At 51.2% G+C, this 23,796-nt stretch overlaps 1 protein-coding gene across 6 annotated transcripts in view; it reads right to left on the bottom strand.

Moving 5' to 3' along the window:
- The window catches only part of Megf11 (multiple EGF like domains 11), a 171,190-nt gene that overhangs the window by 137,865 nt on the left and 9,529 nt on the right, over window positions 1-23,796 (bottom strand). For all 6 annotated transcript variants that reach the window (XM_048332641.1, XM_048332644.1, XM_048332643.1 and 3 more), the window contains exon 4: window positions 2,954-3,046. In XM_048332641.1, coding sequence (XP_048188598.1) covers window positions 2,954-3,046 — 93 coding nt within the window. The remainder of the gene's footprint in view (window positions 1-2,953; window positions 3,047-23,796) is intronic.

Below are 23,796 nucleotides of genomic sequence, written 5' to 3'. Positions count from 1 at the left end.
CATCCTCAGATCTCAGCCTCCTGGGTAGCTAGGATTACAGGCATGAGCCACTGGGGCCTGGCTTGGCACGTAAGTCTTTGAAAGAATGGAAAGTCCCCTCTCCCTTCCCCCATAGTCATTTGTCCCCTTCATGCGTGACTGTCCAAGTTGTAAATCCCTTGGCAACTACAAAGGCCTGGGCGAGCAGGTAACAGTATGATAGATCCTTCCATTTCCAGGAATTTATCCTCATGAGAAATTGGGGCAAGCAAGGAAAGATATACGTGCAAGAAGAATGACCAACACATTTTCCCTCAGGGTCACAGACTCCCATGCCTACATCTGTAACCCAAAAGTTGTGGAAAAGGTCCAAAACTATGTCTGTGCAGTTGAGGGCCACAATTCCCGTGGAAGTAAATCTGTAAGGTGCTGCTGTGGGGCTGTGCATTGTCTTCATGTCCCTAGATGTCATCCTATGCCACTTGAGAATATGACTGTTTGACCCACGGGGCTGCCCGGATCTTTCATACTGTCTTCGCAGGCTCTCTAAACTGTGACACATTGCGAATTCTGAAAGCAACACCTCCTAGGGTCTTGGGTAAAGGATGATATGGGCTCATAAGAGGGAAGGCTCAGGCTGGGAACGTGGCTTCGTGGTACAGTGCTTGCCTAGCATGCAAGAAGCCCTGGGTTTGATTCCTCAGTAACCACATACACAGAAAAAGCCAGAGGTGGTGCTGTGGCTCAAGTGGTAGAGCACAGGCTTTGAGCAAAAGAAGCTCAGGGACAGTGTGCACAGGCCTTGAGTTCAAACCCCAGGACTGGCAAAAAAAAAAAAAAAAAAGAGGGAAGGCTCAGCCTGTAATCCAGTTACTCAGGAGTCTAAGATCTGAGGATCACGGTTCAGCTGGGACAGCTAAGTCTGTGAAACTCTTCTTTCCAACTACCAGAAAGCCAGAAATGGAGCTGTGGTTCCAGCAGTAGAGTACCAGCCTTGAAAAGGCTAAGAGAGGGCTGGGAATATGGCCTAGTGGCAAGAGTGCTTGCCTCCTACACATGAAGCTCTCGGTTCTATTCCCCAGCACCACATATATGGAAAACGGCCAGAAGGGGTGCTGTGGCTCAGGTGGCAGAGTGCTAGCCTTGAGCGGGAAGAAGCCAGGGACAGTGCTCAGGCCCTGAGTCCAAGGCCCAGGACTGGCCACAAAAAAATAAAATAAAAAAAAAAAGAAAAGGCTAAGAGACAGGGCCAAGACCCTGAGTTCAAATCCCAGTACTGGCAATAAGATAATAATAATAATAATAAAGGGGGGGAAGACTCAGAAACAACCTAAATGCTTACCAACCAAGGGCTAGCAAAATGCATTTGGTAATCTACAAAATGAAATTCTACAGGCCACGAAGCACTAAAAAGAGATTAAAGTGTATTGACGGAAACACTGAGAAACTAGCTATGGCAAGCATGTTTCGTCCAAAGCCAGCTCCTCCTGAAAATCTGCAGAGAAAATGACAGAAGAACAGAGGCCCGCTGCCATGGGGGAAACGCTGCCAGGGAGGGGCGTCCCCAGCTTTTTTGTCTATACTCTTGGTACACTCTGCCTTTTCTTTTTCACATGAACAGGTATAACTTAAGAATCAGAAGCTTGGTATCGTGGCTCAAGCCTGTAGTCCTTGCTACCCAGGAGGGGAGGCTGAGGAAAATCCAAGTTTGAGGCCAGTCAGGTCAAAAAGAAGTACGTAAGACCCCCAACTCAATCAATGCTGGGTGCAGTGGTACACGTCTGCAATCCCAGAAACCAAGGAAGCACAATGGCTAGGCAAAGGGAAGCACAAGTAGGTCCAGATCACAGTCCAGACCTACCTGAACCTAAAGTGAGACCCTATCTTGAAAATGATCAATGCAAACCTGGGCACCGGTGGCTCACACCTGTAATCCTAGCTACTCAGGAGACCAAGAGCTAAGGACCTTGGTTCAAGGCCCACCTAGGCCGGTAAATCTGAGAGAGTCTTATCTCCAATTAACCAGCAAAATGTCAGAAGTGGAGCTGTGGTTCAAGCGGTAGAGCACTAGCCTTGAGCAAAAAGATCACAGGGGCAGTGCCCAGGCCCTGAGTCCAAAACCCAGGACTGACAAAAAGAAAAAACTCAGAAGAGTAAGGCTTGGAAGGGAAGTAATGGTGGTCCTTTTATTTTGCTTTGCTTTGTTTCTTAGTGGTACTGGGGATTGAACTCACCACCTTGTTCGCTAGATGCACATTCTACCATTTGGGCCGCGCCTCTAGCTCACAAGTTCAAGCCCCAGGACTGGCACCCCTACCCCCTTTCCCTCCCAAAATGTCACTCTACACCTCTGAAACAGCCCAGAACTTACCCGCGCAAAGGGGTCACCTGAGAATATTTGGAGCAAATGAGTTGCACATGAGAGAAAGGATTTGGCAAAGAATTCCCCAAGCTGCTAGCAGTTGTACCTCCCTCGTGACGAGCATCCCCCAGTAAAGATGACACCCTACGCCTCAGTCCAGAGTATACACCCCCCCGCCCCCCGCCACACACACCAGGACGGCTGCTCTGGAGACTATGAGCCACCATGCTCAGAGACGCAGGGGTGCAGTACCCTGTCCCCAGGAGTGCCCCCACGCTCTTCATTTGGGGGGACGGTCGGTCTCGATGAGCATGCGTGAAACCGAGCGAAGGACGAGGCCTACCCACCGCCACCATCACCTTCAGACCCAAGCCCATGGGTGGCATCTCAGGTTCACGGTCCACTCTCAAAGGCCCCATCGACACGTCTACCAGCAGAGATCCCACGATGCCCGCGCACACGCCACGCCCCCACGCACCACCCGCCTCCATCCCTCCCCACTGGTGTGCCCCAAGTGAGTGCTTCCGGTGCCCACGGTAAGTCAGGGCCAGTGGAACCACAGACACCGCCCCCCCTCCTCGATCCCCAAAGAGTCCAGTCCCCAAAACTCACCGCTGGAGCAGTCGGGGCCTCCCCAGCCTGGCTCGCAGAGGCAGGTGTCCGGCGAGACGCAGCGGCCATGCACGCACTCTTCCGTGCACAGGGCTGAGGGGGGCGGGGGTGGGGGAGGGCAGGAGGAAGAGAGACAGGGCAAACAGTGAGGACACACCATGGGGCACGAAGGAAAGCCCCCCTTTTTCACAGCTTCCCCCGCCTTGCTGAGGCTGCTCAGGACACAGGGCCTGCAGGGTGGGCGGGGGCGGGGGAGGGGAGGTAAAACTCAATTCACTCTGAACTGGATCTGGTTTAAGACAAAAACAAAACGTATGATGTCCCGGTTGGACATCCTAAAAACAAAATCCAGCCTGGAGGAAAGGCCGCTTGGGTGGCATACAAGAATAACTCCAGGGCTGGGGATATGGCCTAGTGGCAAGAGCACTTGCCTTGTATACTTGAAGCCCTGGGTTCGATTCCCCAGCACCACATATACAGAAAAGGCCAGAAGTGGCGCTGTGGCTCAAGTGGCAGAGTGCTAGCCTTGAGCAAAAGAGAAGCCAGGGGCAGTGCTCAGGCCCTGAGTCCAAGGCCCAGGACTGGCCAAAAAAAAAAGAATAATTCCATCTACAAGGCACCCGCGGCTCACGCCTGGAACCCTAGCTACTCCAGGAGACTGAGATCTGAGGGTCACACACAGTTCAAAGCTAACCCCGGGCAGATAAATCCAAAAAGATTCTTATCTCCAATGAAGCAGCCAAAAAAAAAAAAGCCAGAAATAGACCTATGGTTCAAGTGGTAGAACACCAGCCTCGAGTGGAAAAAGCTAAGGGATAGCACTCTAAGTTTGAGCCCCAGTCCCGGCACAAGAAAATAAAAGGAAATTACCACCAATATTTAAACCCGTATCCCCCACCCTGTAAACCACAGCCCCCACATCTAACCCCACACGCTCTTGTCCCATCTGCCTGTGTGTCCCATCTTTTGCTTGCCCTACTTTCCTTGTACAAAGCCCTCCTACTCCCCCCAAAATGTACCAGCCTCCCTTAAAAGAACAGGCCCCTTGCCCTTACCTTCCTACCACCCCCTCCCCAAAGGTCCCTATTTTGGGGTTTGTAAATGTCAGCAAATCTGCAAAGTATACAAATGCTGAGGGAAAAGGCAAGGCTAATTATAAGAAAGTAATTAAGAGAGACATCCACGATGATGATAATTGTAATTAGAAAGCGTCTGGCAATTTCTTATCATGCAGTCAAATGCTACAGCCTCCCGAGCCAGCAGGCTAAGCAATGAGCAAAGTTCCCACACGCCCTGCACCTTGTTGGCTCCCTTGCTCCGGAGAAGGCATTGACAGCAAGGTGAGGAAGGGAGATTATTTCTCTCTTCTTTTGACAGAATCCACATTTTCTCAAGGTCATCCTTACTCCTGAGAGATCTCCCCCACCATCTCATTCATCAGTGAAGGATTACTACAACCCTCCACCCCCAACAACTTCGGAAACTCAAGATATCGGCAGCTCCCATTAACCCTGTCAGGTTTTTGTTTTGTTTCGGTTTGGGCCAGCGTTGAGGCTTGAACTCAGGGCCTGGACGCTGTCCCCCGAGCTTTTGTGCTCAAGGCTAGCACTCCAGCCACGTGAGGCACGTGTTCACTTCTGGCTTCGTGGTGGTTAATTGGAGATAAGAGTCTCGCGGACTTTCCTGCCCTTTGAACCACAGTGGTCAGATCTCAGCCTCCTGAGTAGCTAGGATTACAGGTGCGAGCCACCGGCCCCCAGCTTAGCCTGGTCAGTTCCTCAGATGGGATCTCCAGCGAGGTTGTTTTTTTTTTTTCATGAAGCATCTAGAGACCTTTTCTCTGTGTATTCTGGCCTGGATGGGGAGCACCCCCCCCCCCGACCAGAGTGCACCTGGAAGGGCTGCCTCAGTGCCAAAGTGTGCCTGCCTCGCTGAACAAGCCCACTGGGACACCACAGTCAGGTGAGACCTCAGCCCCCTCCAGGTGCCCCCCCATATCACAGCACCCCTGTAGCTGCTGCCTGGGCTTTATGCAGGCCCCCAGGTGATCAGACCACCCCCCAAACCATTTCAGATGCACCAGCCAGTCCGTCTCGTGGATCTAAAAGGGCTGGAGACCGAAGGCACCAGTGGCTCACGTTTGTAATCCTTAGCTACTCAGGAGGCTGAGATGGGAGGATTGTGGTTCAAAGCCAGCCCGGAAAGACAAATCTATGAGACTCCTATCTCCAACAAACCAACCCAAAAGTCCAAAGTAGAGCTATGGCTCAAGTGGCAGAGCATCCGCCTTGGGTGAAAAAGGGAAGCAAGAGTGGGAAGTCATGAGTTCAAGCCCCAGTTCAGACACATATAAACAAACCAAAAAAGATATGCCATTGATACAAAGTGCTTTGGGGGGGTGGGGAGGAGAAGGGTAGCTTTTCAGAGCCACACACCACTGGGATTGGATGTGTGGCTCAGTTGGTAGGGTGCTAGCCAATGAACAAATAGAGGCAAAAACTGAGTTCCAGTCCTGGTCTCGAACCGGGGGCCACAATAAAATACTTAGTGCTGGCAAGACCCCAGCCAGACACCCCTGGCTGCCCCTCTTCCCACTGGACTTTCCAAGTAAGTCCAAAGGCGCCAGTGCCCCTAGGATTCTAGGTGTCCACCTTCTCTCTCCCACCAGATGCCAGCATCCTGGCCCATCGGCAACAGCCCTGACCCCGGCTGTTCCCTCTTCCCCGCCCCCACCCCTGCACACTCCCTCGCTGGGTCTGTCTGCATTACAGCTTATTAGATTCACTCCGTGACACCTCCAATGGTTCACTTTCTGACTGCAAGAGCTTGGGGTGTGTGTGTGTGTGTGTGTGTGTGTGTGTGTGTGTGTGTGTGTGTGTGTGTGTGTGTGTGTCTGCCATGGTGAAAGAACAGAGCAAAATGTCAGAGCTAGAGGAGACCTCAAAGAAAATCACATCCAACCCCTTTAACTTGATTGGTGCACAGAGAAACGGAGGTGAGAGACCCCGTAGCTAGGAAGGCAGGAGCTTGAAGATGAGGTTCTAGGAGACGGAAGTTACAGATGGCAGATACTAGGAGAGAGCCCAGAAGGTGGGGTCTTGCTGTGTCCGAGGTGGATGTGTCTTTAGATGACAAGGACAGCTGGCTTTCCAGTCAGACCAGGCCCCAAATGTGCCGGCCCTGCATTCTACAGTGGTGTTTCGGGTCCACCCGGGATCTGGCTGGGTCTTGAACCTTGCGGCAGCCACGGTGCTGACTCGGCACTTTGCTTCAGCCTCCCGTCCCTCCCCCTCCCCCCAACCCCGACAAGGACAAGGACTGGGAAGAAGGATTCAGAGCACTCCACACTGCAATCAATGAGTTGCTCAGGTGACACTAGGTGGCTAAAAAAGGAAAGGAGGCCATGTGAGAAGTCCTTCCTCTTCACTAGACACTGAGGAACATTCTGGAACATCCTTTGCCTGTTCCTGTGCCACAGGGAATGGGCCTCAGCAAGGCCTAGGTGATGAGTACAAGAGACTGTGCTTACCCCCCCCCCCCCCGCTCTTTTTCAAAGGCCCTCATCCCCGGAAACCTTTTGAGATATTTTTATCTCATCCTTACTTCCCATGGAAATCGAATAGCACCAGGCACTGGTGGCTCATGCCTGTCATCCTAGCTACTCAGGAAGCCGAGATCTGGGGGTCGTGGTTCAAAGCCAACCCAGGAGACTTTTATCTCCAATTCACCAATGAAAAAGTCAGAAGTGGAGCTGTGGCTCAAGTGGTAAAGTGCCAGCCTTGAGCAAAAAAAAGCTAAAGAGTAGCACAAGGTCCTGGGTTGAAACCCCAGTACTGGTGCTAAATTAAAAAAAGAAAAAGGCTCTGAATGCAATCAAAGCCAGTGATGTTGACTCTTCATGCCACCCAAAGGGGCACTGGTGTCCTATTTCCTCAGGGAATTCATGTAGGGCCTCACCGGGACAAACTTGAGATCTGAGGATCACGGTTCAAAGCCAGCCCAGGCGAGAAAGTCCGTGAGACTCTTATTGCCAATGAACCACCAAGAAACAGGAAGTGGCGCTGTAACTGAAGTGGTGGAGCGCTAGCCTTGAACAAAAAAACTAAGGGGGGGGGGGCTGGGGATATGGCCTAGTGGCAAGAGTGCTTGCCTCGTATACATGAGGCCCTGGGTTCAATTCCCCAGCACCACATATACAGAAAACGGCCAGAAGCAGCGCTGTGGCTCAAGTGGCAGAGTGCTAGCCTTGAGCAAAAAGAAGCCAGGGACAGTGCTCAGGCCCTGAGTCCAAGGCCCAGGACTGGCAAAAAAAAAAAAAAAAACAAAAAACTAAGGGACAGCACTTATGCCCCCGAGTTCAAGTCCTAGTAATGGTATAAAAAGAAAAAAGAAAAAAAAAATCATGTACCACAGATACACTGTGTGCCTTTGCCTTTATAAATCAGCATTTTATTAAATTCTCAAACCTCTCCGATGTGTCATTCATTTCTTGCTGGGAGTCTAACTGACCCAGGGCCTTGTGAAGGTTTGAACCCACCGGTGCTTGATGCAGAACGGATCTGCCTTGCCATCCAGGTCATAATGCCAGGTCTGCCACTGACTTGCCCTTTCCGAACCCTCTGAGCCTCGGTTTCTCCATTTTGGGGAGGGCTAAGTGACACGATGAGAATGTCCCCATGTGCTCCAGGCAGGTGACTTTCTGGCTCATTTAAGCCATGTTTGAGGTGACCCTGACATCACAGGAAGTGGGGGGGCGGGGTGGGGAGAAGCTCCACCCCCTCCAGATCCCAGCCCATCTTTTGTTCTCCCTGTTGACAAGGAGCATGCACCCGTGTCATTTTTATTTATCCTGACCTTTCCATGTGAGTAATTTTTATAGTTCCATTAACTAGTGAGACCATTTGCAAGCCACCAGGCAAAATATATTACCCTGAACCCTTGGGGACTTGAGGGTCGTCTTGTGCGGAATGCTAATAGAAGGAAGAAATGATTCAGGGGTTCTCCACAAGGGGGGCGGGGTCTGCCCAGGAGCCTTTGGCGGAGTCTAGCTTAGAGGGTTGCACTGGTTTATTTGCAGAGAAGCCCCCAAGGTTGACCCCAAGTTTGCTGGGGTCTAGATCTCTGAGGTGGGTGCTGAGTTCCCCTGCTAAAGGGCCACCCCCTACGAGATGAGTGCAGCTCACAGTACAATGGTCCCCATGCCCAGGCTGGCTTCAAGTTGTTCACTATGACGCACACTGTGTGCGTTCAAGCCCCATGACTTGCAAAACAACAAATGAAAGAATACAGAAAGGACTTCAAGGAGCTGGTGACGCTCCGCTTGGTGTCCCGTTTATTTCCTGGACACCCCACCCACAGACCCAACCTTCTGTTCCCCTTGTACCACTGGGCCAGGGAACTTTAGCTTCTTAGGATTGTGTGAGAACAAGAGCCTGGCCTCTTTTACTTCCTTGAGCCTCTCCTCTGTAGCACTGCAGATGAGCCCGTGCGCTTCCGCCCCCACTGGGCCTCCATATTGCCTGGACTTCCCATAACATGCCATTGGCTTGGGCTTCTCTATCACATTCCCTTAAATACCACTTCCTCCTGGCCCCGGGGGCCCTGTCCCCACCCGGGTAGACCCAGGCTCCTCCCTACTTCCACAACACCTGGCGTGCCCCGCAGGCCACAGCCCATCTCCCCGCAACTCCACCCAGTACACGTGGATCTGCAAAGGCTCTCTCCCCTCCCCCGCCCCATCCAGAGCCCCAGTACATAATTTGGGTAAACAACCCCCCCACCCCCCGCCTAAGTCTATCCCTCTCCATGATGGGACAGAAAAATTCCCTTCAGAAAGATGCCAGTATCTTTCCAAGCTGACAGAACCCAACAGGAAGAGCCCTCCTCTGGGGTTTCTTGGACCTTTTCACCCCCCAAAAAATGTGGACCTGGGGATCATCTGTCATGCTATGCCAGTGACAGGTGACAGCTCCCCACTGGGGAAATGTCCATTTGTATTCCGATCTGCCTGACTTGCCACAGCACCGCTTAACTGGTGATCATTGTTTACCAATTAAAAGTGCCAACGCATCAGAACCTTCCTATCAGGCTCCCCCATAAAGCAATCATTCAGACCAGGGGACCTGATAAAAGCCCCGAGTTGCAGTCAATGCCTCGAGTCAATGCAGCAGGCCCCCAGCTCTGTTCCCCTTACCCCAGCTGAGCTGTTCAAACCAAGACAGCAATCCCATGCTCCTGCAACGAGCAACAGCTTTTCAACTTGTTAATGATGCTGGAACATACGGCCTGAGTCAGCAGCCCGCAGCACACGACCCAAAAAAATCTCTTTCTAGGGCTTTTTTGTTCCCCCCTCCCATTTGACAGATGCCAGACTTTTTCCAGAAAGACACATTCCAACTGATTGATTGTTTCCCCCTCCCCTTTGGAAAATTGATCCTTACCACCTACAAGGAAAGCAAAACATAAGGCTTGTCAAGCTTTCCTTTGATGCTTTGATTTTAGAAACTCATCCCCAAACCAGGCACTGGTGGCTCACGCCTGTCATCCTAGTTACTCAGGAGGCTGAGATCTGAGGATCCCGGTTCAAAGCCAGCCTGGGCAGGAAAGTCCCTGAGACTCATCTCCGATTTTTGTTTTTTGTTTTTTTTTGGCCAGTCCTGGGCCTTGGACTCAGGGCCTGAGCACTGTCCCTGGCTTCTTCCCGCTCAAGGCTAGCACTCTGCCACGTGAGCCACAGCGCCGCTTCTGGCAGTTTTTTCTGTATATGTGGTGCTGGGGAATCGAACCTAGGGCCTCGTGTATCCGAGGCAGGCACTCTTGCCACTAGGCTATATCCCCAGCCCCTCATCTCCGATTTTTAACCACCAGAAAACTGGAAATGACGGGGTGGCTCAAGAGGTAGCAAAAGCAGCTCAGGGACTGAGTTCAAGTCAAAACATAAAACCAACAACGTAAAGCGTAAAAAATAAAATAAAAATAAATGCATCCCGTCTCTGCCTGGTGACTTGCCTTCGCCTAAGCCAAGGAGCTGGTCGCTTGTCACAACCAATAGGACATGCTTTACACATGTGGATATCAGTGGGACACACCCGGGGTGGCACCTCCTAATAATGCCAGGCACAGTAGCTCAAGCCTGTCATGCCGGCTACTTGTGATAAGAGGATGGCAGTTCAAGACCAGCAGGCCATAAAGGTTCACCAGACCAGACCCCATCTTAATCAATAGTTGGGCATAGTGTCACCTGCTTGCTATCTCAACAGAAAAGGGAAGGGCAAACAAACAGAAGGGTCACATTCCCGCCAACCTTAACGTAAGAGGGAGACTCTATGCTGAAAAAAAAACAATGGGAAAACAAGGCTAGGCCAGGGTGGGTGGCTGCAATCCCAGCTACTCGGGAGGCTGAGATCTGAGGATCACTATTCCAAAGCCAGTCCAGACAGACAAACCCAACACACTCTTATGTCCAATTAACCAGCCCCAAGCCAGAAGGAAAGGCGTGGCTCACACTCTGAGCAGAAAAAGCCAAGGGAGAGCTGGAGGTTCTGAGTCCAAGGCCCAGTGGAGGCACCAAAAAAAAAATAAATAAAGTGGATGAGAGGAGGCCGCTGTGTTCTTTCTCAGCACCTGCCCTTGCACTGTCAGAGGGTCTGCATTTGTGGACTGATCCTCCAAATCACAAGCATAGGCTGCCCTGGTTTCTTGCCAAGGTCAGAGTTGCATGTCATCTCTAACCGTGGCCTGGCTCTGTGGTGAATTCACGTTAACATCACAGGGGGCCTGGCAAAGTAGCTACCACACCTCCCAGCTATGGGCCGGGCGGGAGGGAGGGAAGGAAGGGAGGCAGGGCAGGGAGGGAGGGAAGGGGAAGGAAAGGAAGGAGGTAAAAGAAAGGAGGGAGGAAGGAAAGAAAGGCCAAACCATTCGCTCAGGAGAGGAACAGAGGTGCAGTGCCTTTGTGCATCTGATCATACAAAATAATACGTAATGAAATGAACTCCAGGAAGTGGAAACAAGAGGTTGGTGTTTTTATTTCTTTATTGCTGGTTTTCTTTTCTTTCTGTCTTGTTTGTTCATTTCTCTGTCTTTGGGAGGGCAAGTGGGGGCACAGAAATGGAGGGGCGAGGTTGAACAAATGCAGCAGTGGTACTCACTAGGTGTGGTAAATGAACTATACAGCTTGTGGGTAAGGATGGGAGAGGAAAAACTGGGAGAGAGTAAAGGAAGGGGTGACATGGTCCCAAAAGAAGTGGACTCTTTACCTGACTTGTGTAACTGTCACCCCTCTGTCCACTACCTTTATAATAACAATTTTTAACAGGTTTTTTGTTTTTTTTAAAGAAACCACTTTTCTGCCCCTGTTTCCCGAGCACATGTTAATCACTATTCACGGGAAGCTTTGGAAGATCTAAAGCGCATCTAAAGCGCATTTCTCATTTCACTCACTCCCCCAGTGTCTCCAAGCAGGCACGACAAGCTTGTTAGTATCCCCACTTACAGATGGGGTCACCGAGGCACTCGGCCCAAACCCCCTCATCATTGCACGCTGGGCTGGGGGATGCCAGCCTAGCCCCCCCCACCCCACCTGTGGAGAGGGCACCCCAGTGAGCAGCCATGGTCCCATGAACCAGAAATTCTGTAAAGAGCTCTTTCATCCCCCCCACCAAAGGGAAGACAAAATAGTTAAGGTGACAAGTAAATGAACCCCTTAACTACAAATGCTGTTTCTTCTTCCCCTTGCTGCCCCAGAGAGCACGCGTGGCAGGCTGGGAACAAAGTCTTTTACAAAAGCAACAGTCAGACCCCAAAGGGATGCCGTGGGTTGCTATGGAGTTTCTGGAAGCATCCTAGAAACCAGCCATCCGCTGTAGTCCAATGGTCTGCAGGCTGTCTACCCCCCCCCCCCCGCCCCCGGTGGAACCACTGTACCCAGAGCCTCACTCAGCCTCGTCCAGGACCACAGCTAAGGCAAGAAAGATCACAGGTCCCGAGCAGAGAGCCGGCCAAGCAGCCTGGGGTGAGCTGGCCTTGCCTGGGCCCGCTTCACCACCTGGGAGTGGAGAATGTGCCACGGGCTGCCACGGGCACACAGAGAGCCTCACGCGTCAGCTCTGCACAAACAGTACATAGGGAGGCAGAAGAAAGCGATTAGATCAGGCGATCAGCAGTTGGGATTCCAGGGTTCAAACTGTGTGTGTGTGTGTGTGTGTGTGTGTGTGTGTGTGTGCCAGTACTGAGACTTGAACTCAGAGCCTTCAACTCTTTTTTTTTTTCTTTTGCCAATCCTGAGACTTGAACTGAGGGCCTGGCCACTGAGCTTCTTTTGCTTGAAGCTAGCACTCTACCATTTGAGCCACAGTGCTACTTCTGGCCTTTTCTGTTTATGTGGCATTGAGGAATCGAACCCAGGGCTTCATGCATGCAAGGCAAGTGCTCTACCACTGAGCCACATTCCCAGCCTCCTTCAACTCTTGATTGGCTTTTCCACTCAAGGCTGGTGCTCTACCATTGAAGCCACATCTCTACTTCTGGCCTTTTGCTGGTTAATTGGAGATAAGAATCTCATAGATTTTTCTACCTGGGCTGGCTTCCAACCGCCATCCTCAGATCTCAGCCTCCTGAGTAGCCAGGGTGCTCATTCTGATCCACCTCTTAGGAGCCTGGTGACCAGTAAGTAGTTGCCAGGGCAAGTCAGTGTTGTGGGTGCCTTGTTGTTACCCCCTTTCCCCTTGTATGTAAGTGGCTTAGTAGGCAAAGGAGGACAAGGAAAGAGGGCAGGGGATAAACACAGATGGGTGTGACTCCCAAGCAGCTCAAAAGAGTAAGGGGAGTTGTCTGAAGTCACATGCCAACATCATAGGTATTCATTTTACTGGGAGGCAGAGATAGGAGGATCACGGTTTGAGGCCAATCTGGGGAAAGGCTGCTTAAAGCCTTATCTGAAAACCATAGAAAAAGCAAAAGAACTGGAGGGGGCTGGGGCTGGGGGACTAAGTGGGAAAGAGGTCTTGAGTTCAATTCCCAGAGTTTGGAATGGCCCCCAGGAAGAGATTACCAGTGCCCTGGCTGGTATTATAGGGAGAATAGAAGGGACCGGTGTATGCCTGGCCTTGGGTTTACACAGAGATAGGCTCAGAGCACGAGTCCTGTTGGCAGGAAGGGAGACAGAGTCCCCTGGGGCTCAGCCACAGTCACCTCTTCCATCGGGCCTGTTCTGCCAGGATCTCCCTTTCTGCCCCAAGTTCCACCCTGACCCTCTAGGAATTGAACTCAGGGTCTCTTGACTGCTTCACCACACCTAGTCCCTTTGCTCTGCCTTTGTATTTGAGATAGGGCCTTAAGCTAACTTTGCTCTGACTGGCCTTGAACTACAGTCCTCCTCTCTCTGCCTCCCACGTAGCTGGGATCACCGGTATACACCACCAGGCCCTCACTTATAAATTCTGGGTGCCTCAGCTCCATAGCCTTTCTCCATTGTTCCATCTCAAATGGGGGGTGGGCAGAAATCTCCCCAATATTAGCTCTCAGTACCCTTTCTCTTCTTTTCTCTTATGGCCACTATCAAAAGTGTCATTCTTGGAAGTGGAGCTATGGTTCAAAGTGGTAGAGCACTAGCCTTGAGCAAATGAGCTCAGGGACAGCACCCAGGTCCTGAGTTCAAGCCCTATGACCAATAAGAAAAACACACACACAAAGAAACAGTCCTTCTTAGCCCAGTTCCAGTGGTTCATGCCATAATCCTAGCTACTCAGGAGGCTGAGATCTGGGGATCAAAGTTCAAAGCCAGCCCAGGCAGACAAATCTGTGAGATTCTTATAGCCAACTGACCAGCAAAAAGCTGGAAGCGGAGGTACAGCTCAAGGAGTAGAGGGCCAGCCTTGAGTGAAAAAGCCAAGTGAGAATATAGAACCCTAATTTCAAGCACCAGAACTAGGAAACACATTTACAAAAGGCTCATTTGTTTTTTATTTATCCGGGGAGAATTATGGCAAGCCTGGGTCCCAATGGGCTGTCAGCTTGATGGGGGGAGACACCCTACCCCAAGACACCCTACCCGTTTTGTTGCTCCCTGATGTGTTATCCCCTCCAACCCTAGCACAGAGCCAGAGTATAGCAGCCACTCAATATGTGGCCCCAACAAAAAGTAAGTGAATCTGTTGCTTAGCCTCCTGTGTGTATTTGCTGAACGGGTAGAAAGGGGGAGTAATTACTGTCATATGAACACCACCCGAATAAGCACCTTTCTTTCCCTGTGCTCAGCTCCCATGGGACCGCCTGTGGTGTGACACAGAGAGAATCCAGGCCATGTGGGAAGCCATATATCCCAGGAGAATACACGGGCAAGGGTTAGCCTCAGGAGTCACAGGAAGGTTAAGGGATTTGTCCAGCGTCACGACATTCATAGAAGTATGGAAATCAAAGCAGGGTTGTCATCATCTGCCTGGATCAAGCCAGACCTGCAGCCACTCCTGTGCTGAAGAGGAAAGTAGGGGCTTTACTAGATTGTGAGCACCCAAGGGGAAGGGAAATAGCTATTGTGTTTGTTCCTATCTCTCCAGCACCTCAGTCCAGACACTGATACATAGAGGTACTTGGAAATCGACTGCTAAGTCAATAAATGATATTTATTCTGGAAAGGAATTTTTGGAGGGCAAGAGAAAAGGGATTCCATTCTTTGAATACCTTTTAAACTGTGATGAAGGGGCTGGGAATGTGGCTTAGCGGTAGATCTGCTTGCCTAGCATGCATCAAGCCCTGGGTTCGATTCCTCAGCACCACATAAACAGAAAAGGCCAGAAGTGGTGCTGTGGCTCAAGTGGTAGAGTGCTAGCCTTGAGCAAAAGAAGCTCACGGACAGTGCCCAGGCCCCGAGTTCAAGCGCCATGACTGACAAAAAAAAAAAAGAAAGAAAGAAAAGAAAACTGCGCCTCAGCTTGTAAGTGTGGGCCTCTAACGCTTTTGTCCTCTCTCGCTCTCTTTCTTTATTTTTGGTGCCAGTCCTGAGTGAACTTGAACTCAGGACTGAACTTCTTTTACTCGAGGCTAATGCTCTACCATTTGAGCCAAAGCTCTAATTCCAGCTTTGTGGGGTTGTTTAGTTTTTTCCTTGAGTAGTTCATTGGAGATGAGAGTCTCCCAGCTCTTTTTTTTTTTGCACCAGCTGGCTTTGAATCCCAATCCTCAGCTCTCCTCCTCCTAAGTAGTTAGGCTCACAAACGTGAGCGCCCAGTTTAAGCTTATTTCTTGATCTCTCTGCTCTTTGCTTATCTTTTTGCTTACCTTACTTGAGAACGGAGACTCACAGAACCCCCACCAGAAAGCACTAATGAGATGGGGGTGGGGGTGGGGGACCCTAGCGACCCTCACAGGAGCCTGGTACGTCACAGTCCCACCGCGGGGCGCCCTCTGTGCAGGGGGAGCTCGCTGCAAATCTCTCCACTAGTCCCCGCAGCAGCCGGGAGGGGGAGAGGACGCGGAGATCAATTGCAGGGAAGGAGAAGTCCCTTATCACCTTTAATTCTCCCACAGGGAGCCTGTCCAGCATGAGTTATCTTCAGTGGGGAGGAGATGCTGCTCTGGCCCTTTGAACCCAGCATGGATCATAGAGCAGAGAACATATAACAGCCCCTCAACCACCAAGGCGCTCTTCAACTCCATTTCCCACAGCCCTGCCAAAGAGGCTGCGGGTTCACGGAATAACAAGTCTATTTCCTGGAGGAAGCGGAAGCCCCTCCTCCTCCCCCTCCCCCCTCACCTCCCCCTTCCCCTCACCCCCTGCTAGGCAGGAGTCCCACAGGAGGCTTGGCCTGGGTACTAGCCACAGCCAAGCCCTGATCTGGACAGAGAGGCTCAAGAGGTGATCCTGAGGCTGGTGATTTGGGCTGGGATGGCCATGAAGGGGGTGGGGGTGGGGATCCCCGTATTGGGGGCAGATGGGGAGCAGGGGCTCTTCCCTCTCTTTTCCTCTCAGATTTACTTGACTGCTGGATGCTTCATTTGCTGTAACATATGCCTGAGAACTGCAAGCCTAGTAATTCACCCAGATGGTGGGAACCTCCCCGGGTCCTCCCTCTCCCCCATGGCTCCTCCTCCAGAGACAGCTGTTCCACCGCTGGGCCATATGCTCCCCTTGCTCTGCACCCCACCCTGGGAAATAAAACCACTTCCCGCCAGCAATTCGCCCACCCCGCAGAACCCAACTCTGGGTTCTGCGCAGTAATTAAGACCTCCAGCTGTGACAGTGCTGCTCTGGGGTTTGTCCGCACATCAGAAGCCGGGTTTTAAAGCTCCATCTAGACCCAGGCCGAGCACCGGGAGGAGGCTGGCTGGCTCTGCCTTCTGCCATGGCAGGGCCTAGTGAGCTAGCCAGACTTCCGTGTTCAGCCAGACACACCCAACATTCCTACCTTCCCAGGGATTTGTGTGTTCCCAGACAGATGCGAGAGGAACAAAGCTTTGTTTCAGGTTCAAGAACAGGACTTGAACTCAGTACCTGATGCTTTTGCTCACTGGCTGGTACTCTACCAACTGGACCACCAGTCCAACCCGAGATGGATAAGTCTTATACACACCTCTTCATTGAAGGCAATAGCATGAAGAAAAGCCCTCCAAATACTGACCTGTAGTGGGAAGTCAAGGGCACAGGTCACCCACTGCTTACAAGCCGCGTCTTATTTATTTGCTCCATTCTGAGCATTTCTTTAGGAAGGCAGAGAGGAGCCCATGGGGTCCGCCTTCCAACCTTCTGCTTGTTCAGGGACCCTTCCCACAACTGCCTCCTTCCCAGCAGTGACACATCTGTATGATCTCGTCCTACGAGCTTATAAGAATGTGTCCCAGCCAGGTGCTGGTGGCTCAAGCCTGTAATCCTAGCTACTCAGGAGGCCGAGAGCTGAGGATTGTGGTTCAAAGCCAGCCCAGGCAGGTAAAGTCTGTGAGACTCTTCTCTCCAATGAACTATCAAAAAAAAAAAAAAAGGCAGAAGTGAAGCTGTGGCTCAAGTGGTGGAGCACTAGCCTTGAGTATTAAGCACTCAAGGATGGTGCCCAGGCCCTGAGTTCAAGCCCCAGGACAGGCACAAACAAACAAACACAAAACAATCCTACCACTCCATGAGGATCTGACACAAACAGAGTCTCTTCCACTCCCTCCTGGCGGGTGGACATTTGAATCTGTTCCAGATCTGCCAGCCTGTGTACCGTACAAGATTCCCCACCCAGGGTTGGCTCTGCACTGTGATTCCATTCTGGAATTGGGGCCCGGAAGTAGCTCAGGACACTTAATGAAGAAATGCTACAGATCTGCACAGCGCCACCTACAGGAAACCTAAAGAAGCACGTCACCTATGTATGCACACACTTCTCTGCCTCTGGATTCCTTTCTCTCCCTCTGCATCTCTGGGCGCCTCCAACTCCTTCTACAAGACCCACGAGGCAGCTCTCCATGGAACCGTTCCACTCACCTTGGGTTCTTGTGACCTTTACCATGGTCCTCAACAGTGGAGCTGTACTTTGAATGCATTTCCCAGAACATTTCTTGTGTATATATGTGCCAGGGCTGGGGGCTTGAACTCCAGGCCTAGGTGCTGCCCCTTGGGTTTTTTGTTTGTTTGTTTGTTTTTTAGCTCAAGCAATGTACCCTACCACTTGATCCACAACCTCCACTCCGGTTGTTTTTTTTTTTGTTGTTGTTGTTGTTTTTTAAACTGGTTAATTGGAGATGAGAGTCTCACTGACTTTCCTTCCCAGGAAACCATGGTCTTCAGGTCTTAGCCTCCTGATTAGTGCAATGCAGGCATGAACACCTGGCTTACGTCCCAGAACTTCTGAACCCAAGGTTTTCCCCTTATAGATGAGAGACAGAGGCCCGGAGAAGGGGAACCTGCATCAGTTCCATGAGACCAGCGGCCACAGGAATGCTGAACAACCGCTCCCTCAGCCAGCCCAGGGCTTGCAGCAGACAGCACCGCAGGTGGCCGCAAGCCCAAAGGGGGTGGCTCTGTGCCAGAGACAAAAGCCAAGTCCTTTCCATGAGAACGCCGGCAGCCCTCACTCCTCAAAATCCAAAGTCTGCACCGTCAGACCCACAAAGGCCAGACCTGGCCCAGGACTGAGGCAGGATAGAGGAGGGGAAACAACTGATCTTTCACCCGTTAACTTCCCTTAAGATTAAGGGACCAAAGTTGTTTTTGAAGAAAATGAGGCAGGATAGGTCAGGGGAAATAAGGCATGGTGAACGGCAGCCAGGAATTTAGAAACGGTGTGTTTACAAACATAGAAGCACTCTCTTTGTTTTAACCCTTGCACTCCTTCAAAAGCTGCAGTATCTACCAGTCAGCACAAGAAAAAGAAGAGCCGCTTTCTCCATCTGACTTTGCCTGCTAGCCCCCAACAATTAGTTGCTCTGAAAAACTGAGAAAGGAGATAGATAGATAGATTGATTGATTGATAGATAGATAGGTTCATTGGCCAAGCACAGCGGCTCACGCTTGTAATCCCAGCTACTCAGGAGGCTGAGATCTGAGGATCACAATTCAAAGCCAGCCTGGGCAGCAAAGTCTGTGAGACTCCTATTCCTATCACCAATAAACTACTCAGAAAAAGCCAGAAGAGGAGCTATGGCTCAAGTGGCAGAGCACTAGCCTTAAACACAAAGAGGCTCAGGGACAGCACCCAGGCTCTGAGTTCAAGCCCCAGGGCCGGTAAACAAACAAACAAACAAAAGATACATTTCTAGGTAGCAGCAGCTCACACTACTCAGGAGGCTTGGATCTGAGCATCGCAGCTCAATGCCAGCCCAGAAGAGAATGTCCTCTAGACTCTGATCTCTAATTAACCACCAGAAAGCCAGAAGAGGAGCTGTGGCTCAAAAGTAACAGAGCACTACCTTGAGCAAGAAGCTCAAGGACAGCGCCCAGGCCCTGAATTCAAGCCCCATGAGCAACACACACACACACACACACACACACACACACACACATACACACACAAAGATACATATCCTAGGGAAACAAACACCTGGAAAAAAATGGCTCCTCCTGGCACCAAGTGCTTATCTCCAAGGATAAACATTGGTGAAGCTTCCTGAGCAGAACCACCGAGGTTCCTCCCCAACCCCACTCCCAAACTTTTCATGACAGGCACCAGATGGCATTTGACTTTGGGGGCTGAAGACCTCGGCGAGACACCAATCTGGCAACTGGCAGAGAACATAGCCCCAAACCTGAATCCAGCCTCCAGGGCTTTCTGACACAGGTGTCCTGATTGGAAACAACAAAAAACGGGAGTGGGGGGGTGGGGGTTGGGATTTGTACCAAGCTGCATGGTTTGCTCTAGGGCTTGCCCCTGACCTGTATGTAGTCCTAGAACCCAGATAGACAGGAGAGGGAAAACAGGAGATGAAGAGGAGGAGGGAGGTGGGGGGCGGGGGGAAGGAGGGCTTGCTTCCTCTTCAGTATCCATGCACTGATAGTGCTTTCTGCCAGTCCATTGTGCAGAAACAAGATTAAAAGGGACGGGCAGAACAAAGCATCCTCTCCCTAACAAAGGCCTTTCCACTTAGTAAATTAGGAGGTCTTTCCACCTGACACACTTTTAAAGGGGAATCTTCCATTACGGATGTACTGGCAAGACCACCAGGACAAAAGCCCCATCTTGGCGATTCTGTTCTCAAAGCCCCCGAGCAGGCACCACAATGGTTTTATGGAACAGAGATATTAATCTAGTCCATATAATTTGGAGAACCCTTGATAGAGGACTGAAGGGCGTTTGAACTTTTAAGGCTGTTTCAAAGAGATTTCTGCAGCTTATGCATTTACCTTGCCAAAGGCTTAGCTGAGCAAACAAACAGAGAGCTCTAAATCAGGCTGATTTACTATCAGGTTCCCACAGTTTGTTTGGCAGATGGAATCTTATGAATAAACAGAGGCCAGAGCCTGGATCCCCTCCGCGGAGCCACACCAAAGGGAGGGAAGGTTGGGAACACTGTCCCTCTGCTTTGGGAGTTTATCCTGTCTTTTCTGTTCAGAGCAGGGCAAAGGTGAGCAGAGGGGCAGCTTTCCTCCGGTCTGGCTTTGCCCAGGGTGCCAACCCAGCTTCATTCTGGGGAAGGAGATGGATTGGTGCTCTTTGCTCTTCTTCCCCAGGAGCAAAGGAACTAACCTGGCTCCCTGGGTGATATAATTCAGTGAACTCATTGAATTGGAGGAGGCTTGCTGAATACGGCAGGCTGCTTACGTACACCCGACTTGCAGCTTTCACATGGGAGCAGAGGGGCTCCTGCTACACTGCCAGCACCAGTAGCTACAGAGACAGGGGCATGATTCTGAATGCCCACCTGGCACACGTGCCTGGCCCTGAGCTCTTCGCCTGCATTCGTTCTCTCATTCAGTCTGCACCAATCACCATCACCAATGCCAGGGAGGTGCTTCTGCTACCCGATTTTACAGTTGCGTATACACAGAGGCACTTAGTGATTTGCCCAAAGTCACACAGGCAGTGGGCAGCTATGCTACTGGCCTTCATGTAATCTGACATGACCTATGTGCCCAGATGAACCTCTATCCCATGTCCACACACAGGTACACACAGCCAGACCTGGTACGGGACTGCCCTTCCTCAGGTGATCAGGGAGAACCGGGGGTTCCAGTTCACTAAGGCTTGTTTTTTTTTTGAAGGTGCCAGTTCTGGAGCTTGAATTCGAGGCCTGGTGCTATCCCTTAGCTTTATCGCTCAAGGCTGATACTCTACGACTGAAGCCTCACCTCGACTTCTGCTTTTTAGCAGTTACCTAGAGATAGCATCTCACAGACTTTCAGGCCGAGGTTGGCTTTGACCTACTATCCCCAGATCTCAGCCTCCTGAGTAGCTAGGATTACAAGTGTGAGCCACTGACAGTACCTGACTCAGCTAGGGTTTAGACTGGGTAGAAGAAGGCTATGTATGTGTTCAAGCATGGAAATTCTCCTTGCTGAGTGATTGCCACCCCGCACCTGCCCACCCCTCCCCATAATCCAACATCCCAGGGAACCTCCAGCCCCCACTGCCCTCTCACTTCCTGGCCAAACAGGAAGTTGGGCATTTTTCTCCTTACCCTAGGGTAAAGACAAAATGGAGACAATGGGATGTGTGCCTATAACAGGCAACGTGGCTCTCAGGCTCTCCACGGGTTCTGGCAATGCCTGGTTCACAGGGCATGAAGGCACCGCTCTCCCAACTAGGCCTCACCCCCACATCTGGGGAAGGAGGGCAGCTGATCAAGGCCTTTCACAGACCACTCTTCAAAGACATTGAAAGGGCCAGCAGGAGGCAGAGGGAGGCTCACAGCCGTCATTGTCTCCCTTCTGGAGCCACTCAGCAGCCCTTAATCAAAGAGCAAGCATTAGTGGTGACTTGGGGTCTGATGTGCCCATCCACCACGCAGCCCCGCTAATGGTGGTTCTTTAGAATCATCTCTGCTACAGAGGCCAGAGCCAAGGATGGTGCACCAGCCTGCACAGCCTGAGGAATCCTCTTTCCACCCACTTTGCTCACTCCACAGCCCAGAGCTCAGCACTTCCCCAGAAAAAGAGCCTCAGGGTTTCAGACAGTGGCCCAGTCCCCACAGAGGCCCCCTTGCAAGGCCCCCTAACGTGTGTGTGTGCGTGCATATGTGTGTGCGTGTGTGTATATGTGTGTGTGTGTGCATGCGCACGTGTACCAATATTTAGGGCCAGAACTTAGATAGGGTCATAAATGGTACCTCTATTCCTAGACGGGCGCCTGGCATAGATACGCAATAAATATGAATAAGTGAACTATAAGTTTTATGGCAGGAGCATCATTTAAAATCTATCATTAGCTGGGTGCCAGTGGCTCATGTTTGTAATCCTAGCTACTCAGGAGGCTGAGATGTGAGGCTCCAGGTTCAAAGCTAACCATGGTAGACAAATCTAAGAGACTCTTCTCTACAGTTAACCATCAAAAAGCTGGAGGTGGAGCTATAACTCAAGTGGTAGAGCGCTAGCCTTGAGCAAACAAAAAGCTCAGGGACAGCGCCTACACCTTGAGTCCAAGCCCCAGTTCCAGCACAAAAAGAAGAAAAGGAACTTTAGGGCTGGGGGTATAGCTTAAGTGGTAGAGCACCTGCCTAGCAAGCTTCAGGCCCTGAGTTCAAACCCCAGTACCATCAAAAAGCTCTTTTAAAGTCGAAATGCATGCATAAATGTGCACACACACACACACACACACACACACACACACACCCCTTTCTGTTTCTGGTTTAAGCATGCTTTACACAGCAAAGCTCTTCCCTCACTGGTCTGCAGGCTTCCCCAGGGCGGCCACATCTATCACCTGTATGCGCGTTCTCCTACGTCTTGCACAGAGGGAGCAGTAAATATATGCTGACTGGGCAACACCAGCATATGGCACAAATTACTCACCAGGGCCCAAGGACCTCGTCAGAGTTTCAAGATCTCCACGAGCACACTGAAAACAAATCGCGTGCGGAGGACTCTGCGCGTGCGTGCACAGGCCTGTGCGTAGACTCGTATGCACAGGTGTGCATTTTCCCAGGGAAAGTATGCATGGACATCTTCGAGCAATTAATAGCCATGACTGAGCGCCAAGAGCCAGTGGCTCACGCCTGTCATCCTAGCTACTCAGGAGGCTGAGATCTGAGGATAGCAGTTCAAAGCCAGCCAGGGCAGCAAAGTCTGTGAGACTCTTATCTCTAACCATCAGAAAACCAGAAGTGGTGCTGTGGCTCAAAGTGGTAGATTGATAGCCTTGAGCATAAAGAGCTCGAGGGGAGCACCCAGGCCCTGAGTTCAAACCCTACAACCAACCAAAAGGAAAAAAAAATGGAAGGAATGAAGGAAGCAAGCAAGCAAGCAAGCTAGCTAGCTAGTTCAGTGCTGGCCTTGTTTCCATCCCTGGTGCCCAGAGTCTACCTGTAACCTTGTAATCCTAGCTACTCAGTGACCAAGACCCATCCTGCCCAAGACCCCACAGCCTTTGGGATTAGCGATAGGTGATTTTCTTTATATTTTGCCTACAAACCATCACTATTAGCTGGGCATTCCTATCTCACACCTGTAATCCTAGCTACTCAGGAGACTGAGATCTGAGGATCCCAATTCAAACCCAGCCCAGCAGGAAAGTCCATGAGATTTGAGAATCTTATCTCCAGTGAACCAGCCAAAAGCCAAAAGTGGAGCTGTGGCTCAAGTGATAGAGCAAGCTTAAGCCAAAAAAAAAAAAAAAAAAAAAAAAGCTCACAGACAGTGCACAGGCCCTGAGGCCAAGCCTGAGTACTGGCACAAGCACACACACACAAACACACACACACACACACACACACACCCCTAAAAAACAACAACAACAAAATGTCCATGGCAAAGTCCCCATGGGCCTAATTCCATCTATCTGCTGTGAGTGGGATCTCTCAGGCTCCAATAGGGCCTCCAAGGTGGAGTTCCACAAGAGGCACAGTGACTGGCCCAATGCAAGCGAGGCCAGGTCCCGAGGTGCCTCCTGCTGTACCATACTGCTTCCCTTCCCCTGTCCCTACTCACCCCTACTCCCCCTGACTACAGGACCTACAGCCACCGGCAACTCAGCTACCAACCTCACGGACCTGCCTACCAGGACCTCCCTCCCCGCACATTCCCTGCGCAAGGAGTGTGGTTTTATCATCCTGCAATGCAGCCTGCCTTCCTTCTTCTGTCTCCACCCCGCCAAGCCCGCCAGAGCAGCCCCAGTGGGTGAGCCCCAATCCAGGCACGTGGTGCAGCCTCCTCCTCTCCTCCTGGATCCTTACAGTCCTCTCCAGAAGCATCTGAGTCTCCCCACCCCCATCAGGCCCTA

This window comes from Perognathus longimembris, chromosome 23, assembly GCF_023159225.1.
Source record: "Perognathus longimembris pacificus isolate PPM17 chromosome 23, ASM2315922v1, whole genome shotgun sequence".
In the NCBI taxonomy this organism is placed as follows: domain Eukaryota; kingdom Metazoa; phylum Chordata; class Mammalia; order Rodentia; family Heteromyidae; genus Perognathus; species Perognathus longimembris.
Note: the sequence above shows the minus strand (reverse complement) of the source record. Positions and strands in the feature narration are given on the sequence as shown.